Source organism: Equus quagga, chromosome 2, assembly GCF_021613505.1.
Source record: "Equus quagga isolate Etosha38 chromosome 2, UCLA_HA_Equagga_1.0, whole genome shotgun sequence".
NCBI classification, from domain to species: domain Eukaryota; kingdom Metazoa; phylum Chordata; class Mammalia; order Perissodactyla; family Equidae; genus Equus; species Equus quagga.
In genome coordinates this window covers 150,715,842-150,743,836 of record NC_060268.1, presented here as the reverse complement: position 1 = coordinate 150,743,836, position 27,995 = coordinate 150,715,842, and the positions used below count along the sequence as shown (strand labels likewise).

General features: G+C 35.8%; 1 protein-coding gene across 4 annotated transcripts; it reads left to right on the top strand.

Annotated features, from left to right (window-relative positions):
- The first annotated feature begins 538 nt into the window (after nt 1-538).
- Nucleotides 539-27,995, top strand: LOC124236067 (cytochrome P450 2C19-like). Of its 4 annotated transcripts, XR_006887640.1 has the most exons (11): nt 539-722; nt 1,916-2,078; nt 2,260-2,409; nt 8,678-8,838; nt 10,015-10,191; nt 16,371-16,512; nt 19,080-19,267; nt 20,815-20,881; nt 21,407-21,530; nt 23,482-23,531; nt 25,653-25,716. XR_006887640.1 is itself a non-coding variant. In XM_046654723.1 (9 exons), exons 1-9 carry the CDS (start codon nt 555-557, stop codon nt 27,683-27,685), a joined length of 1,473 nt encoding a protein of 490 aa, XP_046510679.1. In that variant the 5' UTR covers nt 539-554; the 3' UTR covers nt 27,686-27,995. The 4 variants fall into 4 exon arrangements, 3 of the variants coding, with proteins under 3 accessions (XP_046510679.1, XP_046510681.1, XP_046510680.1); XM_046654723.1 differs by lacking the exons at nt 20,815-20,881; nt 21,407-21,530; nt 23,482-23,531 and adding an exon at nt 27,504-27,995 and having other exon boundaries at nt 25,653-25,794; XM_046654725.1 differs by lacking the exons at nt 20,815-20,881; nt 21,407-21,530 and having other exon boundaries at nt 25,653-25,792.

The window sequence follows — 27,995 nt, the reverse complement described above, 5'->3', positions numbered from 1 at the left end:
ATTTTTGTTTGTTTGTTTGTTTTTATTTATCAATTTTAAAGATTGTCACCTGAGCTAACATCTGTTGTGAATCTTTGTTTTTTTCCTTCTTCTTCTTCCCAAAGCCCCCCAGTACGTAGTTGTATATTCTAGTTGTAGGTCCTTCTGGGTGTGCTATATGGGATGCCGCCTCAGCATGGCTTGATGAGCAGTGCCATGTCCATGCCCAAGATCCAAACCTGCCAAACCCTGGGCTGCTCAAGCACAGCACGTCAATTTAACTACTTAGCCACAGGGCCAGCCTGTTTGTTTTTTAATTACCGCTTCCTGGCCCTATCCCAGACGAACTAAACCAGAATCCCGAGGTTAAGGGATTAGAAAGAAGAGGAAGGCTAAAGATCACTTTATTTTTGTCTTTGTCAGTTTGCCAAAATTCCATTCAGAAGGGATTAGAGTTGATTCAGCTGATTAATTGGTCACTTTACACATCAGTCAAAGAGTCACATGTTAAATTAGCAGGAAGTGTTTTAAAGCTTTCGATTTCACACTCACAGTTTTCTGAGCAAGAAGAGACAATGGATCTGATTGTGGTGCTGGTGCTCTCTCTGTCCTGTTTGCTCCTCCTTTCACTCTGGAAACAGAGCTCCAGGAAAGGGAAGCTCCCGCCTGGTCCCACTCCTCTCCCTGTTATTGGAAATATCCTGCAGATAGACGTTAAGGACATCAGCAAAACCTTAATCAATGTAAGTATCTTTTGTGTCTTGCAAAGGTAAGTAAATTAATCTTTACTTTTCAATAAAATATATTCCTGATGGCAAATGATTAAAATAGATCATTATACAGAAAATACTCACTGTGCATTTCAATGTTTTCCTTGCTTTTTTTAGTTTGTCAATGTCACATAGTTGTATGAAGTAATGCATTTTGGAAGAAGAGACACATTTAAGTCATATAAGATAGGAACAAAATAATAAAGTGGCAAAAGTCTGGAGTGCTGCTGCTTTTATTTGTTTCATAATCATTTGCTGTGATTTTCTGCCTGAAGGCAAAAAAGATTAGAGATTTTATTCATGAAGTTATCTTCTTTATGAGCTATGAATTTTGTTCAGATTAGTTGTGAAAATTAAACTTCTCTAAAGAAGGAAATTATGTCTAATTTCAAGAAATAGCTAAGGGCTCAGAACCAGCAAAATTGAGTGAAAGAAATAATCATTCAGAATCCATTGGGTAGTAATAGAATCGTTTTGGATTCTGCACACAGCTGCTGTCTATACCCTATGAATGCTTCAGGAGAAAAGAAATTGTTCTTCCATGAGATGATGTATGTTCTGGCACTGCCTCTGTGATGGCTTGCTCTCCTTCTGTGTTAGTAATCCCACTTGTTTCAAACTGAATTAGGTGTTAGAATCATCTGGGCTCATTTTTTAAAATATAGATTTGTAATATTCATTACAGGGCTACTAAATCAGAATTCTTCCCATGGGAAGAGTTCCACAGGTGATCCTGAAGTAATCAACTGCATGTTGTTCCAAAGGTGGGAGGCATTGGGGACTGATAAATTGCTCGAGCATCAGATGTTGACAAAACATAAGTTCAAATTTGGTTCTTCTATTTATTAGCAATGTACACTGCAAAAGAATTTGTATTTCTCTTACTTCAGTTTCTTTCTTTGTGAAACAGGGCAAATAAACTTGCCGAATGTGTTGATGTGAGGATTATGTAATCTGTATACCAATTGCCCAGATCATGGCACAGCATAGGTCTTCCATATGTGGCAGCTGTAATAATCAACATGCTTAGGAATAAAATTCAGAAATATTTAAAGCTGTGATGATAGAATAAACATATAGAATATATGATGATAATATCATGTATAAAATGTAGACCAATTTGTGACATCTTTTCCTAATATTTACATTATCTTTCCATTTCCCAGCTCTCAAAAGTTTATGGCCCTGTGTTCACCCTATATTTTGGCATGAAGCCCACTGTGGTGCTGCATGGATATGAAGCAGTGAAGGAAGCCCTGATTGATCTGGGAGAGGAGTTTTCTGGAAGAGGCACTTTCCCAGTGGCTGAAAGAGCTAATAGAAAATATGGTAGGTGTGTGTATGGTTGTGTGCAAGTTCAGCACTGGTAAAAGGGATGAGAAGATAGAAAAGACTTTACAGACTTAAACATCTCCTCATCTGAGCTTGTCCCATCCAGGAGGCTGCCAAGTGTCAGCATCCTCTTCCTTGGCAAGAACCTGCCTTCCCATTTCTGTTTCTCCTCTGATAGGAATAGTACTCAGCAACGGGAAGAGATGGAAGGAGATGCGGCGCTTTTCCCTCATGACCCTGAGGAATTTTGGGTTGGGAAAGAGGAGCATTGAAGACTGTGTTCAAGAGGAAGCCCGCTGCCTTGTGGAGGAATTGAGAAAAACCAATGGTGAGTGATTCTATACTCTGTGACTCTGACCATAAACTACTCTCTTTAATCATGTCTTTGAAAGTATTTCAGGGGCGGCAAAATAGTTCATTATGGGTTGTGGCTACCAGCCCTCAGGCGGAAGAGGGACCTTTTGTGTATGTCTGCTTGTTGAGTGCGTACACCAATGATTGTGCATACAGTGTGGGTATAAAAGGTCATTTAATCCTATTCTGTCCCAATTTGTTCTTTTATTTCCAAAGCATTATATCGTAAAAGTAGAAGGTTTTGAGTCTCATCGTTTAAAAGTTAAAGAGCATTTTCTTTCCCGTAGCATAATTGTGGGTTACCTATTCCAGAACATCTCACCAGAGAACACTTGTGAAAAGTGAATAACCATTCACACCCTTATGTTGCTGAACCAACTGACACATGTTCTCATTTAATTGGATTGTATTTGCAGGGTCATCCTCCCTGTCAAGTCTGAGGGTTTTCCAATGTCCCTGCCTACAGTTTCCACCAGTAATTATGCTATATATGGTCTATAATTTAATATATAGTTTTAATTGTTTTGGCATATCTTTATGCAATTCTCATCAATTATAATTTTCCTGTAAACAAAGCATGATTTAAAAACTATCAACTTGAATTATTTTGTATTACCCAATACTTACGATATTGAGTTACATATTTTATGAATATGTATGCTACAGCAAAATTCTGCAAAATGCAAGAATACCAACAAGCATAAGGATTTATTTAACTAGACTTCAACTATTATTAATCCCTCTCTCTAACTCTAATTGGCTCTGTTCCCAGTTTTGCTTATTTTTCCCCATCTTATTGGGTTTTGGATTAAAATTAATTGGTAATTATTTACCTTTCAGTGCCAGCTCTACTAACCTATGAAGTGCTTTTCACGATTGACTCTGATTTTCTGCTTGGATTCCAAATTTCCCTGTTTTAAAATTTATCTGTGAAATGAAGTGAAAGGAAAGGCTGCAAATCAGATTTTACCTGTGAATCTCTCTCCCTCACACACACATCTTCTAGGTGTTTTAAATAACCCTCCACCTCCTTAGCTAAAATAAAACCTTTTTTGAAAGTTCAGAACCCTGGAATGTTTGAAGGAGCCTGTCATAGAAACAGAAAACTCAGTAGGTTTCCTGTTATTCAATGCCCTATTGTTTCTTCACATCATTTGTGATTCAAGTCCTCTTTAATTCAATGTGTAGAAGTGAATTCAGGAGCTTTTTACACATGAAGTTTTTTGACCATATGATTACAACTTCACTTTATTAATCTCCACCAAAAAGAAGACCTTTCCTCTACTTTAATTTCTTTACCTATAAAATGATAGAATTGACGAAATGATGGTCAAATTTTAAAATGTATTAAAATATACTATTCTGTTGATGAATATGCAGAATAATATCCCAGAGGTCCAACAGGGCAGTTTTGCCAAAATAAATTAAATTTGGGGACTGATTGGAGATGGTGGACTCTACTTCCTAATATAGAAATTATTTTTGTGTTCTGCACATGAATTAAAGAAATAAAAGGGCTCCATTTATCGATTCAAGCTCTTTTGTTTGCCTTACCTGAGATTCAGTTTGAAATAAAAATATCTCATATTGCTTTTATTTTAGACAAATAGATCTACTTTGTTATTATTTTTTAACTATTTTATTTGGCCTTATTGGTTTATAACATTGTATAAATTTCAGGTATATGTTATTATATTTCAATTTCTGTGTAGGCTGCAAAGTGTTCACCACCAATAGTCTAGCTGTTATCTATCACCACATATACCTGCCCCTTTACCCCTTTCACCCTCCCTTCACCCCTTTTCCCTCTGTTAACCACTAATCTGTCCTCCTTATCTATGTGTTTGCTTGTTTATCTTTCATATACGAGTGAAATCATATGGTGTTTGTCTTTCTCTGTCTGATTTATTCTGCTTAGCATAATGTCCTCCAGGTCCATCCATGTTGTCGTAAATGGCACAATTTGGTCTTTTTTCATTCCTGAGTAGTATTCCATTGTTTATATACACCACATCTTCTTTATCCATTCATCCATCGATGGTCACTTGAGTTGCTTCCACACCTTGGCTATTGTGAATGATGCTACAATGAACAGAGGGATGCATAAATCTCTTTGAGTTGTCGATTTCATATTCTTTGGATAAATACCCAGTAGTGGGATAGCTGGATCATATGGCATTTCTATTTTTAATTTTTTGAGAAATCTCCATACTGTTTTCCATAGTGGCTGCACAAGTTTGCATTCCCATGAGCAGTATGAGGCTTCCCTTTTCTCCACATCCTCTCCACCACTTGTTATTTCTTGTCTTTTTAATAATAGCTATTCTGACAGGTGTGATGTGATAGCTTATTGTGGTTTTGATTTGCTTTTCCCTAATAATTAGTGATGTTGAACACCTTTTCATGTGCCTGTTGGCCATCTGTATATATATATAGATACATATTTTTTTAAGAATTTTATGTACTTTATTCAGCGTGCTTTGACCATACAAAACATATCTGCATTTTATAAAGTTCTTTTAAGGAAAGCAAATATAATGATGCAAGAAACTATATGTTTTTAATATACTCAATAAAAGTATTGAAAATTTCCCATTTGTTTCACATGATATCCATTCTAGTAATTACTAATGATCAAATAATGCTATGATGTAAAATGTTTACTCAAATTATTCCTTAATAGTGAAATTGTGTTGTTTTCCATGACCATTCTTTTTTTTTTGATTAAGGAATTTTATTTTATTTTTAATTTGGCTGACTTTTTTTTATTGAGGTAACATTGGTTTATAACATTATATAAATTTCTAGTGTGCATGATTATATTTCAATTTCTGTGTAGACTACATCATCTTCGACACCCAAAACTAATTATCATCCATGACTATACACATGTGCCTTGTCAGCCATTTTGCCCTCTGCCCTCCCCCCTTTCTCTCTGGTAACAACCAATCTAATTTCTGTATCTATGTGTTTGTTTGTTGTTGTTGTTATATTCTACTTATGATCGAGATCATACAGTATTTGATTTTCTCCATCTGATTTATTTTACTTCACCTAATACCCTCAGGGTCCATTCATATTGTTGCAAATGGCTTCTTTTTTTATAGCTCAGTAATATATCATTGTTTGTGTGTATATATATACATATACATATATATATATATATATATATATATGTATATATATGTACCCTACATCTGCTTATCCTCCATTCATCCTTTGATGGGCACTAGGGTTGTTTCTAGTTCTTGGCTGTTGTGAAAAATGAGGCAATGGACATAGGGATGCATATACGTTTACACATTCATGTTTTGTATATCTTCTTTGGAAAAATGTCTGTTCATATCCTTTGCCATTTTTTGATCGGGTTGTTCATTTTTGTTGTTGTTGGGTTGTATGAGTTCTTTATAGGTTTTGGAAATTAAGCCCTTGTCGCATATATGATTTGCACATATTTTCTCCCAGTTACTGTGGTGTCTTTTTAATTTTGTTGATGGTTTCCTTTGCTGTGCAGGAGATTTTTAATCTGATGTTGTCCCATCTGTTTATTTTTTCTTTTGTTTCCCTTGACTGAGTAGATGTGGCATTCAAACAGATATCCTAAGCCTGATGTCAAAGAGTGTACTGTCTATATTTTCTTCTAGGAGTTTTATGGTTTCACGTCTGACATTCAAGTCTTTAATTCATTTTGAGTTAATTTTTGTATATGGTGTAAGATAATGGTCTACTTTCATTCTTTTGCACATGCCCATCCAGTTTTCCCAACACCATTGCCTTTCTCCATTGGATGTTCATGGCCCTTATGTTGAAGATTAGCTGTCCATAGATGTGTGGTTTTATTTCTGGACTTTCAGTTCTGTTCCACTGATCTCTCTGTCTGTTTTTGTACCAGTACCATATTGTTTTGATCCCTATAGCTGTAGTATAATTTGAATTTAGGGAGTGTGATACCTCCAACTTTGTTCTTTATTCTCAGGATTGCTTTGGATATTCAGGGTCTTTTTTGTTCCATATAAATTTTAAGATTCTTTGTTTTATTTCCGTGAAGAATGTCATTGGGATTCTGATTGGGATTGCAATGAATCTGTAGATTGCTTTACGTAATATGGATATTTTAATTATGTTTATTCTTCCAATCCATGAGCATGGAATATCTTTCCATTTCTTTATGTCTTCTTGGATTTCATTTAATAATGTCTTATAGTCTTCAGTGTATAGGACTTTCACCTCCTTGGTTAAATTTATTCCTAGGTATTTTATTCTTTTTGTTGCAATTATAAATGGGATTGTATTCTTGATTTCTCTTTCTATTAGTTTGTTATTAGTGTATAGAAATGCAGCTGATATGTATGTTGATTTTGTACCCTGAAATTTTACTCTATTTGTTCATTATTTCTAATACTTTTTTGGTGGATTCTTCAGGATTTTCTATATATAAAATCATGTCATCTGCAAATTGTGACAGTTTTACTTCTTCCTTTCCCACCTGGATCCTTTTTTTTTCTTGCCTAATCTCTCTGGTTACAACTTCCAGTACTATGTTGAATGAGAGTGGATAGAGTGGGTATCCTTATCTTGTTCCTGTTCTCAGGGAACTAGCTTTCAGTTTTTCATCATTGAGCATGATGTTGGCTGTGGGTTTGACATCTATAGCCATTATTGTGTTGAGATTACTTCCTTCTATACCCATTTTATTAAGAGTTTTTTATCATAAATGGATGTTGGATCTTGTGAAATGCTTTCTCTGCATCTGTCGAGACGATGATGTGATTTTAACTCTTCATTTGGTTAATGTGGCTTATCACATTGATTAATGTGCAGATGTTGAACCATCCCAGCTGGTTCAACATCTGGAATAAATCCCACGTGATCATGCTGTATGATCCTTTTAATGTATTGTTGTTTTTGATTTGCTAATATTTTGTTGAGGATTTTTATATCTATGTTCATCAGTGATTTTTGCCTGTAATTTTGTTTGAGTGTATTGTCCTTGTCAGGTTTTGGTATCAGGGTAATGTGGGCCTCTTAGAATGAGTTAGGAAGCTTCTCTTCCTCTTCAGTCTTTTGGAAGAGTTTGAGAGGTATAGGTATTAAGTCTTCTTTGAACGTTTGGTAGATTTCACCTGCAAAGATGTCTGGCCCAGGGATTTTGTTCTCTGGGAAGTTTTTGCTTACTGTTTCGATCTCTTTGCTTGTGATTGGTCTATTCAGATTCTCTATTTCTTCTTGATTCAGTTTTGGGAGGTTGTGTGACTTTAAGAATTTATCCATTTCATCTAGATTATCCACTTTGTTGGTGTATAGCTTTTCATAGTATTTTCTTATAATCCTTAGTATTTCTTGGGTGTCCATTGTAATTTCTCCTCTCTCATTTCTGATTTTCTTTATTTCATTCTTCTTTCTTTTTTTCTTAGTGAGTCTGACTAAGGGTTTGTCAGGGTTTTTTTTATCTTCTCAAGAAGATGTCACTACCTCTTTTAGTTTCCTTGAGCCTTTTTGTTGTTTTTTTTTATCTCTATTTCATTTATTTCAGCTCTGATTTTTAATCTTCCCCTCCTTCTTCTGACTTTGGGCTTTGTTTGTTCTTTTTCTAGGTTTTTTAGGTATAGTGTAAGATTGTTTATTTGTGATTTTTCTTGTTTCTTGAGATTATTATTGTTTATATATGTTAGGTTTTTTTCCTAGAAAGCATTTATACACTCTCCTTTTTCACACTTGTTCCTTCAAATACACGAATTCACCCATAATCTCTATCTCTTTAATTTTCCCTTATACTATTTTACAAATAGTTCTTTCAATTATTCATTGAATATAAAAAGTTAGAAATCTCTAATGATTTTTCCCTATATCAGTCCTTAATTGTTTACAGACTTTGAAGATAGAAGTGATTCTGCACTGATAAATTGTTCAGTGTTTTAAAAAGTGGCCTCTTTAAATGTGGTCTATATATATCCCTCCAAAATAGGAGGTATCTTGGGTTAGAATGGTATAAAAACAAGATGATGGATGTGAATAAAGTATGGGAAAAACTATTGTTAAACTAGCCAGGATATAATGGTCAACTCTAGTTTATTGTAAAAGTGATCTCTTAATTTTATGTGTGGTGAATTTTTACTATTGAGGTAATATCTAGGTAGATATTGCTTTAAAGTTCCTAAAATTACTTTTCTCTGTTATCTCAAAGACAAATACTTTTATATGTATATTTTAATGTTATTTTTTAAATGTTTCCAATTCTTCAGCCTCACCTTGCAATCCCACTTTTATCTTGGGCTGCGCTCCCTGCAATGTGATCTGCTCCATTATTTTCCAGAATCGTTTTGATTATACAGATCAGAATTTCCTTAACTTGTTGGAACTATTGAATGAAAATGTCAAGATTCTGAGCTCTCCATGGGTGCAGGTAAGACCAAGATTCTTTCTTTCTGAGAAACCATTGATACTCTTTTCTCTGACAAGTCCAAAATTCTATATGGACCAAACTGTGAAGATAATGTTTGAATACCACAGTCCTGCTCATTGCTTAGTGGCATGGAGTAAAATTCTGGAAAAGATGCCCAAGACCTTTATTTTTTACACAAGAAAATGAGTGCCCAAATACCGATCTTGAATTCAGGTCCATTTGCTCCCTGTCCAGTGGTTTTTCCACTAAATTTCAAAGCCCATTTTCCATAAATGATGTAGGTGTCCAAAAAGTATAGCATTAGCATTCAACGGACATCCAAACCCTTGCTGAAAAGCTTCCATTACCCACTAGGATTGCCCTCCAATCAACACTTAGAGACATCCTCATCACATTGCTTGGCAGAAATATGCTCATTTAGGATATCAAGGAGGCGGAATGTTTGGGAGCACAGATGCTGCCAAGAAACTTTGAACAGAGAGGGAATGTCAGATGCCTCAGTTCGGATCCTAGCTGACAAGGTAACTGCATTAGAAATGAAAACATGATTGGGTTTTATTGTGTATGAACCCTAAATAAACACAATTTCACCTTATGCTGGCCTGGCATGTCTGTATTATGCCTGAAAGATAATTGTGTGATCTTAGAGAAGTTACTTAACTGCTCTTGTGCACAGTTATTTTCTCCATAAAATGCTCACTCAGATATCATGGTATTTTCAAGACCTTCTCCATTCTAAAGTATTGATTCTGTTTGTGAGACTGCTTGAGGCAAATGAGAAACAGCAGACAGTAGCCTATGTTCTCTATCAGGTTACTCAAACTCCCTCAACCTCTGTTCCCATCTACAAAATGTGAATCATAGCAATTCATGCCACTTTATATTTCCAGGCTGGAGGAAAGAATTGATGTAAAAGATGAGAAATTTGATATAAATATGTTTTTTATTTTTTAAAATGATGTATGAATGTAGGAAATGATTATCATCTGTATGCTCTGGACATGGTTCTCTCCCTGAAATCTTTGTAAGTATAGAGAATTACTTTATATGTACAGTGAAAGGTACACACCATATTTTTTCATTTTTGTAATAACAATTTCTAACTTGTATTTGCATATGACATACATGTCATCATTAAGTGTTTTTTATTTAAAAAGTATTTTTTTTCTCTTTCAGGTCTGCAATACTTTCCCTATTTTTATGGATTATTTCCCAGGAAGTCATAATGATTTACTTAAAAATTTTGCTTATATAAAAAATTATCTTTTGGAGAAAGTAAAAGAACACCAAGAATCTCTAGACATTAACAATCCTCGGGACTTCATTGATCATTTCCTGATCAAAATGGAACAGGTAAAATGTTAACACAGCTCAATTATTTTATTCCTTGTACATTTTGTGGTTCATTAATTAATGCTGTAGTTACGAGGGATGTTTACATGGTCAGGCAAGAAATGCTTCAGAAGCACTGCACTAAGCATCAGAGAAAATTTAAAATTGAATTGTTAAATGACTAGAATGCATTGACCCTGTTCTTAGGTGCTAATAATATACTTGAGGAAGGACAGGATGCACACTCAGGTGAAACGGATACGGTTACAAAAAGTTACAAAATACAAAATGTTGAGCCGTAAAATGAAGATGGAAATGATCATTTGCACTCAGTATATGGAAGAGGGAGAAGGAAAGATTTGACCAAGGTGGGCTTCCTGAATATTCTGAGGTTTGAGTAGATCTTGAAATGTTTTCAATGAGGGACAAAGTAGGGAATTGCAGGTGGGTTGAATGGTGTATGCAGAAGTTCAGATGTGTGTGTTAGCAAAAAGATTAGGTAGATGAAAAAGGGAAGCCTAACTGAGTGTAATCGGAAATGAATTTGGATAGATAAAGAGTTCAAAGTTGATGTTGTCAAGTAATGTGTAAACATGAATTCTGGCATGGATAATTTTGATTTTTTCAGGAAGAAGTATGAGTCAAAACAAGAATGGAATTCAGACAATTATTAGGAAAAATTATCCTGTAGAGAGATCTGTATGATGAGAATGGAGCTCAAGGACTGTCTCAAGGAGATTTTTCATCTCTTTAAACTTAGACTTGTTGGCACTCTAGGCCGTAGAAGTGCAGAGGAATCTGAAATAAAATCAAGTTTGTCCATCTTATATTCTCAGAGATCTAAGAAGAGAATCAACTAGGCTGTGTCACAGAAGTCAAAGCAGAAGCAACATTTTAGAAAAAATATGGAACAGATAATATTAGGAAATAAAGAATGCTACTCCTGGGAAGTGCTTGGATTTGATTAGACTTTATGTCAGAGGAGTTCTATAGAGAGTAGTTTCAGTAGAGAGGGAAGGATTGGAGCCAAATTACAGGGGCTTGTGTAGGAAATTTCAGGGATGAGACCAAATGTCCCATATGGGAAGTTCAGACAAAAAAGGGAGTATTTGAATGGTGAATTTAAATAGTGATAGGATCAAGTTGAAAAACTGAGTAAAAAAGGTGATATAGATACCATGAAAACCCTTGTGTTGGCACAAGGTCTCGTTTATGTCTGGTGAAGTAGACTCCAGAATAATCTGAAAAAAGCTAACTTTAGAGAAGAAAACTCTTTCCCCTGAGGCCACTATTATTTTATTCAACCACTTTGTAGCACTGGGAAGATATGAAAAATCAATTATTAGCGCAAGATGTGAAGCAAGTCAAAGATGCTGAAGGGGGTGATATTCAAAGAATTACTCCTAGAATTTGAGCTAGACGTGCAAATCATATGTTCTAGACGTAAGAAAGTGGGAAGATGAAACGATTTGAAGAAACTGAAAGAAGGAAAAAGCAAACTACTTTTCCTGTGCCTTCTCTTCTGTTAGAGCAATGATTCTTATTCTTTTTGGAGTCCTGTCAATTTGAGAATCTGATTAAATGTTTGGACACTTTTCGAGAATAATGCACCTACATGAGTTCACCATATTTTATACACAATTATTGAGGTTTCCTTGATGCTGTGAAGCCTCTTCATTAATCTCAGGTCAGGGAGAGCTCCAAGACCTCTGATCTCTCTATTTCAAGTGGTTATTTCCTGAATACTATTTTTTAAACAATATTGTTTCTCTGGCCTCACAATGTAATTAAGGTCCTGATTAATTTATTTTGGTAACAGCTATATTAAGTTATCATTCACATGTCATTGCACTTGCCAACTTGAAGTGCACAATTTAATGTTTTTTAGTATTTTCACAGAGTTCTGAAACCATCATCACAATCAATTTCATCACGTTTTCATCACTCTCAAAAGAAACTCCATACTCTTTAGCAGTCATTCCCCATTTTTTTCCCACACATACCAGCCCTGTGCAACCACTAATCTACCTTCTGTCTCTGTATATCTACCTATTCTGCATATTTTATGTAAGTTGAATTTACAATCTGTGGACTTTTGTGACTGGCTTTTTTCACAAAGCGTAACTGAAAGCATCACTTTCACTTAGCATGTTTCCAAGGTTTATTATCATTGTAGCTTGTATCAGAACTTCATTCCTTTTTTGGATGAATAATATTCCATTGTATGTGTATATGACATTTTATTTCTTCATTCATGAATTGATGACATTTCAATTTTTCCATTTTTTGGCTATTATGAATAATGCTTCTATAAGCATTTGTGTCCAAGTTTTTGTATGGATGTCTGTTTTTATTTCTCTTGGATATCTATCTAGGAGTGGAAATGCTGGGTCATATTGTAACTCTATTTTAACCTTTTGAGGAACTGTGGCTGTATCAAAAATCTAAATGGAAAAGGCAAAACTGTAAAACTCCGAGAAGAAAACACAGACAAAATGCAGCTGTACCATTTAACATTCAAATTAGCAGTGTATGAGTTCCAATTTCTCCATATCCACATCAAGACTTGTTAATATCTATAGTTTTTATTATAGCAATCCTAATGGGTGTGAAATTGTCTTTCATTGTAATTTTGATTTGCATTTTCCTGATGGTTGATTCTGTTGAGCATCTTTTCATGGTTTTATTAGCCATTCACATGTATCCTTTAGAGTCATGTCTCTTCAGATTATTTGCCCATTTGTTCTCAGGTTATTTGTTTTTATTTATTATTGAGTTGTAAGGTTTCTTATGTATTCTAGATAGAAATCCCTTATCCGATATTTTACCAATATTTTATCCATTCTGTGGATTATCTTTTTATTTCTCGATTTTGTCATTTGAAGAAGAATTTTGTAATTTTGATGAAGTGCACTTTATCTGTTTTTTCTTTTGTTGCTTGTGCTTTTGGTGTCATATGAAGAAAAATTACCTAATACAAGGTCACAAAGATTTATGCCTATGTTTCCTTCTAACAGTATTATAGTTTTAGCTGTGTCATGTAGGTCTACAATCTACTTTAAATTGATTATGTATATGGGAGGTGGTTCAAGATGGCAGCATAGGAAGATCTTGAGCTCGCCTCTTCCCACAGACAGCAAATCTACAACTCCATTTGGAATAACTCCCTCTGAAAGGGACCTGAAGATTGGATGAACAGAGCCTCCACAAAAAATGATAAAAGGGCAGCATCAAGACAAGTAAAAGAGACAGAGTCATGGGCTCACCGAAGAAGAACCACACCACAGCCACAGCAATCCACACTGGGGAGAGATCTCAAAGGTATGAAATGTTTCCCCAAGGAGCAAGGGATTTGAGCTCCACATCAGTCACCACAACCTTTAGATCCTGCGCAAGAGAGACAAGCCCCCCAAACATGGGCTTTGAAAATCAGTGGGGATTATGCCTAGGAAGAGTATTATACTATAGGAAATGGAAAACGTGCTCTTAAAGTGATTGTGTGCAGATTTGTAACTGAACTCAATTGGCTCGTCTCTTGGTGACTGTGGAGCCAAAAAGCAGAACCAAGGCTGAAGTGGGTGAAGAAAAAACAGGTTTATTGCTTGCAGAAGCAATGGAGAACACTGGGGATAGCTGCCAAAGCAGGGCCCCATGCAACTCCCCCCCCACCCCCCGACCACCACTGAGTTTAGTGCAGTTGGAAATTTTATACACCAGAGTGCAGAGGATATGTTATAAGTGTGTAACATCTGAGCCAAATCAGGCTGTGTGTGCAGGCCATTACACAACAAGTTCAATGCAACATGCTTTTTAGAGCTGGAGAAATTTGCAGGGGTCCTGCTGCAACCATGTCAGTTTTGCTGTAAGATGGCAAAATCTGCAAAAACGAGGACACCATCTTCTGAAATAGCACATTTTGTTTCCTCCTTGTCTGGAAAATATTTGACAGATTATGTTTAGTTATGGATCATATTTTCAGTAACCCTTTCCTTGCCTGGTTTCTGGTCACAGATTCACTCAACCCAGAAACCAGCACAAAAACACTAGTTTGAAAAATGCATAGAACATGGGTAAAGGAGGCTCATTTATTGACTTTAAAGCATTAGCCAGAGAGTCACAAATGAGTCAAGACTCCCTCCGGGGACTGATACACTAACAGGAGCCATTTTTGTGATCTCAGTCTACCTTGCTAATACCAGCGTTGGTAGGTGCCATTTTTGAATTCTCCCACTAAACTGCTAGTGCCTGTGGGTGCACCCCACTGAAAACCCACCAGCCAAATTACTTCAGCAGTCATGGGCACATCTCCCAGACAGACAAGGAGCCACTCATGCCTGCCAATGTGTCACAGCACTCACAGACACACTGAGCAGACAGCCATGGACTAGCCCCATCAACCAATGTGCCAAAGCAGTCACAGATGCACCTAGTAGCAGACCTTGGGCCAGCCCCACCCAACAATGTGCTGCAGCAGGTGTGGATGCAATTGGAAGTTGGACCAGGGTCCTGCCTCACCTACAAATGCACCAGAGTGATTGTGACTGCAACCTACAGCAGGCTGAAAGCCAGCCCTGACCACCAACATTCCACAGTTATGGCCTGGTTGCAACAGGAGGGCTCACGCACAGTAGGGATGCTTCTTGAGTGCCTGGCTCAGGTAGCCAGGGAAGACTGCTCTTCTGGGTCCCACAGGAAATCTACTCCATAATGTCAGTCCTTTGAGACTGGGAGAGGTAGCTGATGTAGGTGATACATAGAAACAAACAGAGATTTAGGTAAAATGAGGAGACAGAAAAATATGAGCAAAATGAAAGAACAAGATAAAATATCAGAAAAAGAACTAAATACAATGGAGATAAGCAATCTACCTAACATAGAGTTCAAAGTAATGGTCATAAGAATGATCACTGAACTCAGGAGAAGAATGGTTGAACACAGTGAGAGCTTCAACAAAAAGACAGAAAATTTAATAAAGAATCGTTCAGAACTGAAAAATATAAGAACTGAAATGAAAATTTATCAACTTCTTTCTCAGCAAGCACTCCCCTGGATGCTGTAAGTGTTCAGCTAGACTGCAGAGTCCCAAAATAGTTGCTTCGGAGAGTTCATACCAGGTCAATTGTTGTTTCTGTGGAGGTAGTCATTCCTGGAACTTCCTAATCTGCCATCTTTGTGGCATTACTCTAGTACTGTCACCTTAATAATATTGAGTGTTTTGATTCATGACATGGAATTTGTTTCTTTTCATTCAGGTCTTCTTTGATTTCTTTCAGCATTACTTTATATAGTGTAGCTTAACATTGATTGGATATGTGCATGTAGCCACTAAATATTCAAATTCACATCAACAGATAAAATATTAATATTGGTTTATGAGTACCCTGCTCTTCTTACTGAGTTTAAAGTAATTTTAATTTGACAAGCTTAGAAACCTGTGAAAAACCAATGCTAAAGTGGGAGATGACTGTCCATGTCTAGGAAGTACACCTGTTGAGAGGGTTAAGTCTGTCTTAATTTTGTTGCCTACGTAATATTAGACATGCCACAGGTCACTTGTTCCTGTTAAAGAAAGAGAATTGAAGACTCTTGGTTTAGGTTTATTGTATCTTCTATGATATGGCCCTAATTTACCCATTTCTCTCAATTAAAATCATGTTTGCTTACAAATAAGAGAAAACCCAATTAACAATGTCTTAAGCAAATAGTTCATTGATTTATCTTACATACAATGAGTCTTATGGTGGACCAGTCTAGGGTTAGTACAGTAGCTCTGAAACATCACAGACTCAGCCACCTTTCATTTTCCTTCATCATACTTAGTACATAGGCCTACATCTGCATGCTTAAATACTGCTGTCTGCCTCCTCTCAACTTTCACATCGGCATTTTGAGTAAGAAGAAGGAAAGAAAAGTGGCATCAAAAAGCTTTTGTTTAATCCCATTTGCAAAAAATATATTGCACGGCCCACCTAACTGCAAAAATAATGGAATTTTTAGGCAAGCAAGGAGTAAAGGAGTAGGAAATGAAGATTGGGTCCACTATTCTGCAATCTACCATACCATACAGTACTTTTTCTAATACTGCAATGTTCAGTTTCGATGATGGCTTTACTTTATAGCAATCTAAGTTATTTTGTATCCGTTGTAATTAAATATGTGGCAAACTAATTTGTCAAATAATTGCACTAAATCATTCCTAGGAAAAGGACAATCAACAGTCTGAATTTACTATTGAAAATTTGATAATTTCTGCATTTGATTTATTTTCTGCTGGATCAGAGACAACGAGCACCACCTTGAGATATGCAATCCTGCTTCTGATAAAGTACCCAGAGGTCACAGGTATGACTACACATGATGAACAGCAAGAATAGAAATCTGGCAAGACACTGTAGTGTACTGCATCTTATTTCTTTTAGAGAAGCTACATTATTGAAATTTCTGTGCCACTAGTTGTAATTTGTCCAAACTTAATGAGGGGATAAAAATGAGACAACTTTGCAAAACAGGGGTTGATGACTGAGAGAAGTGAAGGACGGTGTGGGTAGTAGAAAAGCAAAAAATATTTGGTTCAGTGTCTGGATTCCATTGGGAGGTGATTTGTATCGGGCAACAGCTATCATGAATTGGCCTAACATTGCATACTGGTTTTCTTTAGAAGAGGCCACTTTGAATGGTAGGTATGTTTGTGCAGAAATCTTTCCTCATTCTGAAAATACAGTGTTCTAATGCTGGGGTAGGGAAGATGGAAACTCTTTTTATAGAAGCATAAGTGGAAATTCTAGAAATTTAGTGAGGTAGCCTAGGAAAATTTCTACAGCCTGAGAAGTATTCTAAAGGTTAAATCATAAGAAAGATGTTGTTATTTAGGCAGAAGACATGCCTAAGGCAATTTTATTATTCCAGAAGTCTGTTTCCAAGAAGCTGGATTCACAAAAATAAGACTTTGGGGGAGTAAATAATTTTATCTTTTACGAACATTTTATTTTACAAATTTATCTCAAAGAAGTTCCAGTTGTGCATAGCAGATTAGAAGTATACACTACCTTTTCTTGTGTCAGGATCTCATTAAAATGATTATTAAGTAATTACAAATGAGAATTAATTAGTCCTTTGACGTTGGAGAAGAAGAGTACAGGAAGCAGCCAAGAAGCGGTCAACAAATTTATGAAACACAGAAAGCAGAAAGGAGGGTGATAATTGCCTCAGCAGAGAGAATGAAGTTGTAACTTAAATGTCAGAAGAAGATTTATCAACGTGGAAAGGCTAATTTGTGTCCCCCAAATCCCCACAATTGTCACTATTTGGAAGTACCAAGTGTCTAATAAGTTAGGGGAGAATGAGGCAGAAGGCAGGAGGCCCCCTCTGCAACATCTACAGGTTTGTACAATTGTCCAGTTTCTCTCTACAGATTTTTCGAGAAGGTAACTGTTTTCCTCTCACAGGAAAGAGAGGTTTTCCAAAGGAAAGACCTACATATTCCACTATCGAGACAGAATATTCTCTCCAAGTGTCCAGCAGAGTAAATGAAATACAAGCACACAACCCAAGATACAGGGTCATGAAATTTCAGAACACCAGGGTAAAGTCAAAATCATAAACCTTTCAGAGATAAATCAAGTCATATGTATAAAAGATTAGGAATCGGAATGGTATCAGAATTCTCAAGATCAACTATCATCTTGTGTATTAATAGAAAAATTATATTTTCAGATGTTCATATTTACCAAAAGTCTTTTCTTCCTCTCTCCACTTTCTCAGAAAGATCCTGGAGGATATACTCCATCCAAATATTTGAAACCAAGTCAGACATGGTCATGGGCTACAGAAATCAGAAGACCTCCTGTAGGAGAATGAAATTTCAGGGAGGGTACTTGGGCCCAGGTCTTCAAAACAACCAGCTTAGATTGTGATAAGTAGATGAGGCAGATATGAGGGAAGTTAGAAAAAATGAGAAGTGATTGATCGTCTGAGGTTTGAGCATTTGGAAAATTATTACTAGGAGTTTGAAACATCTGCCTGAACATTTGAAAATAGTTCTAAATAGGCAACTAGAAATTTAAGAATTGTATAAATTGTTCAAAAATAAGTTTAAAATATGCAAAAAGAAAAATAATCATGGTTATCTTACCAGTGAACAATACTTATGTGATTGTAATGATGTAAATAATGTGTATTGATATAATCAAAATATACAGGTGAAAGTGGAGTTAAGGGAAGTGTGTGTGTGTGTGTGTGTGTGTGTGTATCTCTTCATGAGTATTTTGTATGGAGTGGAGATAGAGATGTAAATCCCCATCTCTCCTACCAGGACTTCATTAAATATTGCCTAAAATTGGGTAAATGAATAAATAGAAACAGAAATAGTCATTATTTAGAAATATATATATTTAATTTCAGAAGAAACTGTAAGAATGATTCAGAGGCTGCATCTAGGGACTGTGAAGTTGAAACGGATACCATTGCAAGTTGCATACATACACATGCAAACACACACACAAAGACTTACATCCATATAGATCCATTACTAGAATTTAATTTTTAAACATCGTGTATTACTTTGAAATAAATTAATATTTATTCCTGTTTTTCTTTCTGCAGAGACAATAATTTCTTGAGTTAACAATGTGATAACCTCATATTTTGAAAAATTTCATCATTTCTATTTGTATTAATTATCCTTAATGATGCTGTATAGGTATGTATAGATATATCTAATGCCTAGTGTGTAGGAGAGTTATATGTATCTACAATAGAATAATTCTCTAAGTCTTGGTGTACTTCTCGGTATATAACTTACATTTATAATGATGTTGGGACATCTTCATAATTCTTAATATAACCCCAAATTGCTGTGGCAAATGTGCTGTTTTACTTCTTTTCCATCTGTCTTACTTGTGTCTTATCAGTGAAAGTCCAGGAAGAGATTGACCGTGTGATTGGCAGACACCGAAGCCCCTGCATGCAGGACAGGAGCCACATGCCCTACACGGATGCTGTGGTGCACGAGATCCAGAGATACATTGACATCATCCCCACCAACGTGCCTCATGCAGTGACACAAGATATTAAGTTCAGAAATTACCTCATCCCTAAGGTAAGATTTGTTTCTTGTTTATATTGACCTCAACACTCTTGAAGTTCCCATATTCGCAATATGGTTCCAGTCTTCTACCAATACAACATGGGAGAAATGCAAAAATCATACATTTGGCAGCTTGAAGTACTTTGGTTTGTATCCAATTTGGGCTATAAAGCTTTATAAGAGGTCTTGATAGCTGACAGGGTAAGCCTTCCCCATTTCTTCTGCTTCTTCGAGATTTATTGACTACTCATAGCTGTTCACATTTCCAAATAAATTTTAGTATCAGTTTGTTAGTTTCCCAAAACATTCTTCTGGGCTCTTATCAGGGTGACATTAAATCTACAGATCATTTTGAAAAGAATTGGCATCTTGAAAAGAATTCATGTGTTGAATCTTTGAATTCATTAATATGGCATTATTTCCAAATTATTTGAGCTTTATTTTTTCAATAATGTTTTCTTTCAGTTCAATGGCTTGCACATCTTTTGTTAGTTTTTTCCTAGGAATTAATATTTTTGATGCAATTATCAATTGTATAATTTAAAAAATGCCTCTCCATTTCTTTCCATCTGGTATACGGAAATATAATTAATTTCATTATTTTGATGACCTTTTAAGTAGGAACTTTGCTAAATTACTAATAATTGCTAATAATTTGTGTGTAGATTCATTTGCAGTTACAATGTACACAATTCTGTTGTGTGGGTTAATGTTTATTTTGTTTCTTTTTTATTGAAGTGTAATTGATATGCAACATTATATTAGTTTCAAGTGTACGACATGATGATTCAACATTTGTTACACTGTAAAATCATCACCAAGATAAGTCTAGTTACCATCTGTCACCATACAAAGTTAACAAAAATTTATTTTTCTTGTGATGAGAAATTTTAAGATTTACTCTCTTAGCAACTTTCAAATATGCAATACAATATTATTGACTATAGTCACCACACTGTACATTATATCCTCATGGCTTATTTATTCACCCACCTGCCAATGCCCCTCCCCTCTGACAATCATCAACCTGTGCTCTGTATCTATGAGTTTTATTTGTTCATTTGTTTGATTTCTTATTTTCCAGTACTGATTATTTTAATTTTTCTTTATTGCATTATTGCATTGGCTAGAATTTCCAGAATAGTGTTCAAAAGAGTGGTGCAGGGCTGACCCCTTGGCCTAGTGGTTAAGTTTGGTGTGCTTCACCTCAGTGGCCCAAGTTTGGATCCCAGGCATGGACCTCCACAACTCTTCAGTGGCCATGCTGTGGTGATGACCCACTTACAAAAAAGTAGAGGAAAATTGGTAACAGATGTTAGCTCAGGGAAAATCTTCCTCAGCAAAAAAAAAAAAAGAGAGAGAGAGAGAGGGAGAGTGATTTTAGTGGACCTCCTTGTTTCATTTTTGATCTCCAGGAGGTGATAAAAGTTTAACATTGCACTATTGATAATGAGGTATTATATACATTTTGGTAGATAGTCTTTATAGATTAGAGGAGTTCACTTTCTCTTATTTTTGTATGTCATATTTCATCATGAATGTGTATACAATTCTATCAGGTGGATTCCCTGGATCTATTGGTAGTCATATATTTTGGCCTCTCTTTCTCCACTCGATATACATACTGTAAGTATAAGCACACAGCTGAATTGGTTTTGCTATATTTTGTTCTGGGCTTCTATTCTTATATTCGTAAGATAGATTGGTCTGCAATTTTTCTTTTTCAAAATTTTCTTGTCATATTTCTGATATCAAGGTAATGCTGGCCTCACAAAATGAGGTGGGAAATGTTCCCTAGTTTGAGTCTATTCTATTGCCTTCTCCTCCCACTCTTCTTGCTCAGTCCACTCAGTAGTTTCTTTGGAATTCCAAATAAATTTTAGTTAAATAAAAGATATTATATATGAAAAAATGGAGCATTTCAGAGATGTTTATCTTCCACTAGAAAGAGTTCTTCTGTCCTCGACTAGGCAGTCAGAATAATGTAATGCTTCCTGCTCTCATTCAGAGTTGGAAATGAAGACAGTCTAAAATTGACTGTAAGTGTCAGCTGACCTCTCTGAGATTCTCTCATCTCTGGAATCTTGAGAAAAGTTTTTGTTTTAAGAGATTTCCAACGCTTTCTAACATATGGTTTTTATATTTATCCAGATTTTATAGTTGCTATGCTGCAAGCTACTTCATTCCACTTGAAGCCAACACATATGACTAATTAAATAAGAAATAATATAACCAAAAATTCTATTTCCATGAGGGAAAAAGAACTGTAAACTTGGTAAGGTTGCAATCAATATCGCCATCTTCTGGGGAAGAGGGAATTGAGGACTTTACCAAGAAGTAATGGGGCTTGCCCTGAGGGTCACAGATCTGATGCAAAGGTTAGGACTTCAAGTCCATTGTTTTTTCAACAAAAACACGCTACCAGTCAAAGGTTTTTCTTTTTTAATTTTGAGGCACGAAGGTAATATTAATAAAAGTTGTTTCTCCTCCTATTACTAATTAAATTGGAAATAGGCTAAAGAATCAGATGGGGATTGCCAGTCTACTACATCAGATTTGGGGACCTGATTGAGGGGAGCATTGCATCTGCTGAGCACACCCATCAATTTTTCTGCGTGGCAGATCACATTGTGCCAGTGGCTTTTGAGTCTAGACAGCCCAGAGCCCAAGGGAATGGCCTATTCACTTCTGCATGGAACAGCCTAGTATAGAAATATGCAGCACTGAGTGGCTGGTTCCATCTATCCTCTTACTAATCAGATAAATGATTTCTTCTACCATGGAATAGAGCCATTGAGCTAGGTGGAAATAGTGGTCTAAGATAGGAGTTGGCAAACATGTTCTGTAGTGAGCTCGATAGTAAATATTGGGGCAATGGGTCTCTGTCGCCACTACTTAACTCTGCCATTGTAATACAAAAGCAGTCATAGATCGTGCATAAATGAAATAAGATTGTGTGTTCCAATATTTATGGACAATGATGTTTAAATTTCTTGTAATTCTTACCTGTCACAAGTATTATTCCTCTTTTGATTTTTTTTCAATTTTAAAATTCTTAGTTAATGGGCTGTATAAAAACAAGTGGCAGGCTGAGTTTGCCTGGGCTATGGTTTGCTGACAACTAATCTAAGACAGTCTTGTCCAAAAGAACTTTCTACAGTGATGGAAATGTTCTATATGTGTGCTGTCCAATACAGTAGCCACTAGCCACATATGCCTACTGAGTGCCTGTAATGTGATTAACACAACTAAGGAGATACATTTTTAAATTACATTTGCTTTTAATAATTAATTCAATTTAAATATAAAGAACCATGTGTGGCATGTGGCTACCGTGTTGTATAGTGTGAATCTAAAATTCTTTTCCTAATAGAGAGTTAGAAATCCCTCATTCTTAACTTTGCAATACTGAAAGTCTGGAAAATATAAATAAACTGTAAGTTTGGTGCAGTTTCACTGGGTGGTCAAAACCTCACTTGGCCTGAAGTGAACCATATATATTCTTACTTATCCTACTTTGTGTGCATATTTATGTTTTGCTAAAAAGTATATTAATGTGTTTGATTATATGGGATTCCTCTACAATCTTTTGGGAGTTTCATAAATTCTACAGAGTATACATCATGATCCTTTCTAAAATGTCAAACAATCCCAAAAATGGAAATACATTAGGATCCAATGATTTCATTTATACGATTGTCTATTTATACCTCAAGGGAAGACAAATGTTCAAATTTAATGGACTGAAGCAGAAGGTAAAATTGTCTGCCTATAGAGAATTTTGTGTTAGCTGATAAAACATCCTTTTGGGAGAGGATGACTTCCTCTGAGTTGTAGAAAGGCTATTTGTATTTCATGCGCCCAGATTATGTCCCCTTCATGTTTTGAAGTTCTTATTTCCCAGCCAGGAAAATCGTGATCAGAATCATTGTTATTTTTGCATGTAAATGTAGTTCATTCTCTTTTATTGCTGGGTAGTGTTCTATTATGTGGAATACCACAAATTGATGATCCATTCACCAGTGGTGGATATTTTAGTTGTTTCCAGTTTTTGGCTATTTGAATAAAAGCGCTATGAACATTTGCATACAGATATTTGTATGGACATATATTTTCATTTCTATTCAATAAATTCCTAAATATTGGGATTGTCACATGTGTTTAACTTGATACAAAACTTACAAACTGTTTTCTAATGTGGTTGTGGCATTTTGCATTCCCACCAGCAATGCATCAGAGTTCCATTTGCTCAGCGTACTCTCCATCACTTGCCATGGTTAGTCTTTTTAAATTTTGGCTCCTATAGTGGTTGTGTAGTGATATCACATTTGTTTCAACATCTGTTTCCTTGATGAGTAAAAATATATGGCTTCTTTTCTTGTCCTTATTGGCCATCATGTATCTTCTTTGTTAAAGTGTCTGCTCAAATTGTATGCCTACTTTCTGTGACCTTTTTTTATTATTAAATTGTTGTATCCCTTTATATATTCTGAATATGAGTCCTTTATCAGATATATGCTTCACAATGTTTACTCCCAGTCTGTGGCTTCTCCTTCTGATAGTTTCTTACGATCATCTTTCAAAGAACAGTAGTTTTTAATTTTAATGGAGTCCAATTTATCACTTATTTCTTTTATTATTTGTGTTTTTCTGTCCTATCTAAAAAATATTTGCTAGCGCAAGTTCCCAAACATTTATTCATATCATTTTCTAAAAGTTTTATACTTTTAGCTCATACATTTAGATCAGTGATCCATTTCAAGTTAAATTTAACTACAGTGTGAGGTAATGATCATGCATCATTTCTTTTTTATAATGAATGCCCAATTATTCCAGCACTATTTATTCAAAGTATATCTAGTTTTGTATCTTAAAGAAACATTTTTACATATGAATTGTGTAAAAACATACAAGGGGAAACTTTTAAAATCAAAATTATAGACTTTATATATGATAAAATTAAGAGGAAGAAATTTCCCTCAACTTTATATTTAAATTTTTAAAAAATCTCAATAACATTTCAAAACATATGTATACATATATGTGTTATATATATGGAAATATATACATATCTACTTTTATGTCTAAATATCTATGTATCACATTTCACACCTCAATACTTCAGTATGTATCTTCTAAAAACAAGGACTTTCTTCTACATAACAATAAAACGATTCACATTCAAGGAATTATCATTGGTATAATAATATTATCTAATATACAGCCTATATTTAAAATTTCCTAGTATTTTAAAAAGTATCCTTTATAGTTTTTTCTTTTGAAATCTAGTTTTCAATCAAGAAAGAAGCATAAAATTTAATTTTCTTATCCTTTTAGTTTCCTGTAATCAGGAATGGTTCTCTTTCCTTTATTTGTTACTGTCCTTTCAATACAATGACATTTTTTGAAGAGTCCGGGCCAGTTGTCATATATAATGTTCATCAGTCTAGTTCTGTGTGATTGTCTTCTACAGATTATATTGTAGTTACTATTTTGTCAGGAAAACTACAGTGTTAGCGTGTGTGTCCCATTGAATTACACTGAGGAGGCAGGGGCCAACCAATAATATCACTTATCTCATTATTGTTGATGCCATGTTCCCCACTTAATAGAATGGTGTCTGCCAGATCTCTCCATTGCAGAGGTTCTGTTTTTCATATGTAATTAATAAAAATCTGCACCGCGGTATTTTAAGACCTTGTGAATATCCAGCTTCCCAAATGATTCACTCAACAGTTTCAGCATTAATTGAAGACCTTTACTGTTGCAATGTGACAATTTTTCTAATTTATCACTCCTTCTACCTTTTCTTTTTCCTTTTTTCCCTGGGATTCACCTTTAAAGAAGAGCTCCTCCACATTTTTAAATGAAGAGAAATAAATTTCATGTCAGTGATAAACAGTCAAAATTCTTTCTGTGCTTGTTGTCATTATTCCAGAAGAGAATTTCTAATTAGATCAGACCTCTATTTTAAAACTCCCTGTGAATAGAAACTCTGGACATTTCAAGAGCCTAAATAGACAGCCACCTTAGACCATAACTCACATATAAGATGTGTGAAAACTGAAATGATGACATAGCAGCAGAGGGGTACATATGCCAGTGTCTAAATGTGATGATAAGGAAGAGAAGTGGGGTTCAGAAAGCAGGGCATTCAAGTACCCAAGCACTCAGTACTTGAAATGTAATAGGAGGCTACTTTTGTAAGATCACTGCCATGGGCCTTAAAATCGGGACTATTTATTGCTTGGTATGTCTGCCTGGAAATGTCATTCCTCTTTTTTGCACCTGAATCTCCTCATCTATATATCATAAGATTGGACTAAGTATTTTCTAGCATTTCTTCCAGCTCCATAACTTCTTTATAACTCAGTTTATCCTCATCTGTTCATTCCAGGGCACAACTATATTAACATCTCTGACTTCTGTGCTGCATGATGATAAAGAATTCCCCAACCCAAGGGTGTTTGACCCTGGCCACTTTCTAGATGAGAGTGGCAACTTTAAGAAGAGTGACTACTTCATGGCTTTCTCAGCAGGTAATGTGTCCTTTGGTACTTCAGGGGACAGGTCACCTTCACAGGATCTGTTAAACTTGCAGTGTCTACTCTCATAGATGGGTTCATAGAATTTCTTTTTGTACATGATCAAGAACACCAGTTCCCAATGCCCATACACTTCACACCTCATGATACTTCTCATTATTGGCCCAGATTAGTGGGATTTAAAGAGCTGAACTACTTCTTCCAAAGTAAGAAAGCTAGAGAATGGTTTGATTGAGTTCTACCTCAAGGCACATCACTTTACCACACAGAACTTTTTCTAGCAGGTTAACCTCATCTAGACTGTCCTTATCTGCCCTAAGGAAGGTATCTAACTCCACAACTTTGAGTATGTTCTATGTGGCGCCTCTCACCCCTAGGTTGAGCTCTGGGGATACAAGTATCCACAAACACAGAATGGTCACCCAGAGGGCTCACACCCCAGTAAGTGAAGCAGATGAATAAACAGATAATTATAATCCAGTAGGACTAGTGCTGTGAGAGAGGGAAGGACAGGCTGTTGGAGGGGCGAGGAGAGGAAGAAGTTGCCTCCTTCCTGCTCTCTCATAGCACACACAAAGTGAGACATAAAATGGACTATGTGATTCCTTTCTTCTAATAGAAGAAAGGAAATTTGAGCTGCCTCATAAAAGGCGCAGAAAAAGATAAGAAGAAAGGCAGGACATTTTAACAGAGGTAATGGACCATAGAAGCAAGACATTTGCTCTAGTTCAAGGATTTCAGAGTGTCCTCCTAGTAACTGTGGGTCAGGGAAACCTTGGGAATGTGACAGACTACCCTTTAATGATTCCAAGACACCTTAATCTTCTTATAATTAAGGTCTCCCCTTTTGGTTATTGGGGTCTCTGTACCTGAACTGTGTGCTGAGTTTCTGGTCAAAGTATTGCCACAAGCCAGATTCATTCTTTGGCTTTTGATGCCTGCTTTTTGGATCTGACATTGTACATATTATGATGACAAGGACTAAGACCTCCTTTTGAGAACTCACATTTTAGCAGGCTAGAAAAATGGAGAATTATGATTCAAGGTGGTCTGTGCTTCATTGGAAGCATGAATATGATACTGAGGAAACCTAGAGAGTGAGAATCTACTGCCTGAAGGGATCACAAAGATTGTAAGGAAGAAATGAAATTTGACCTAGATTCTAAGAGAAGTATAAGTAAAGTGCATCTTAGCCAAAATCAACAATATCAAATAAATCTTGAAACTGCACGTTATGCTGAAGATTAATGAAGTGTAGATGTAGCTAGAACTGAGAGTAAAAAATGTGAAGAATGCAAGGAAGATCATGGAACATCAGACTGGGAACAGGTAACACAAGCAAACATGGGTGTGTTTCTAGAAAGAGATTGATGGAAACCCAAAATGTCAAAATAGCAGTTATAAAGTAGGAATACTTAATGAAATGCTTGGCATAGAGCTGACACTCAGTAAAAATTTGTTGCATGAAGAATGCCTTTTAAAAGAAGGTATTAAGGTGGATAATGTGTGAGTCCATCTTTTGTCCATCTGTCTATCTAACCATCATTCCAGCTATCTTGCCTTCCGTCCATCCATCCGTCCATCCATCCATCCATCCATGTCAACCATTCCTCAAATGGTTACTATGTATTCTTTATTCTTTTTGTGCCAATCAGAAGCATACTGTCCAAGGAGTATTTACGTTCTGTGTTTGTTATTTTCAGGAAAACGAATTTGTGTGGGAGAGGGCCTTGCCCGCATGGAACTATTTTTATTCCTGACGAACATTTTACAGAAATTTACCCTGAAATCTGTGGTTGATCCAAAGGACATCGACATCACTCCAGTTGCCAATGGGTTTGCTTCTGTGCCACCTTCTTACCAGCTCCATTTCATTCCTGTCTGAAGAAGGGCAGACAATCTGGCTACTGATGTGCTATCATTTGCAACTCCCCCTCATTTGGGCTATTGTTCACCTCCTTCCCACTTCATCCCTTTCCCAGGAATGTCTTCTCTTTCCTCTCCTCTTTCCATTACCCCTTTATCTCAACATTCAGTGAACATCCAACCTCCATTAAGGAGAATTTCCTTATTTTCACAGCATAAATATACGCCTCCTTTTCTTCACAATGTGTAAATTGTACCAACCACCACATACATTAATACTTTCTGAGTTATTACTATGTTATCAGTATTAAACGGCAAAAACAATTTTA

Excerpts from the sequence above, each read along its gene's own strand:
- LOC124236067 (XM_046654723.1), top strand. The coding sequence starts at position 555 with ATGGATCTGATTGTGGTGCTGGTGCTCTCTCTGTCCTGTTTGCTCCTC. Across the intron at positions 8,839-10,014 it reads TGAGCTCTCCATGGGTGCAG|GTCTGCAATACTTTCCCTAT; the intron begins GTAAGACCAAGA and ends TTTCTCTTTCAG. Across the intron at positions 10,192-16,370 it reads TCCTGATCAAAATGGAACAG|GAAAAGGACAATCAACAGTC; the intron begins GTAAAATGTTAA and ends AATCATTCCTAG.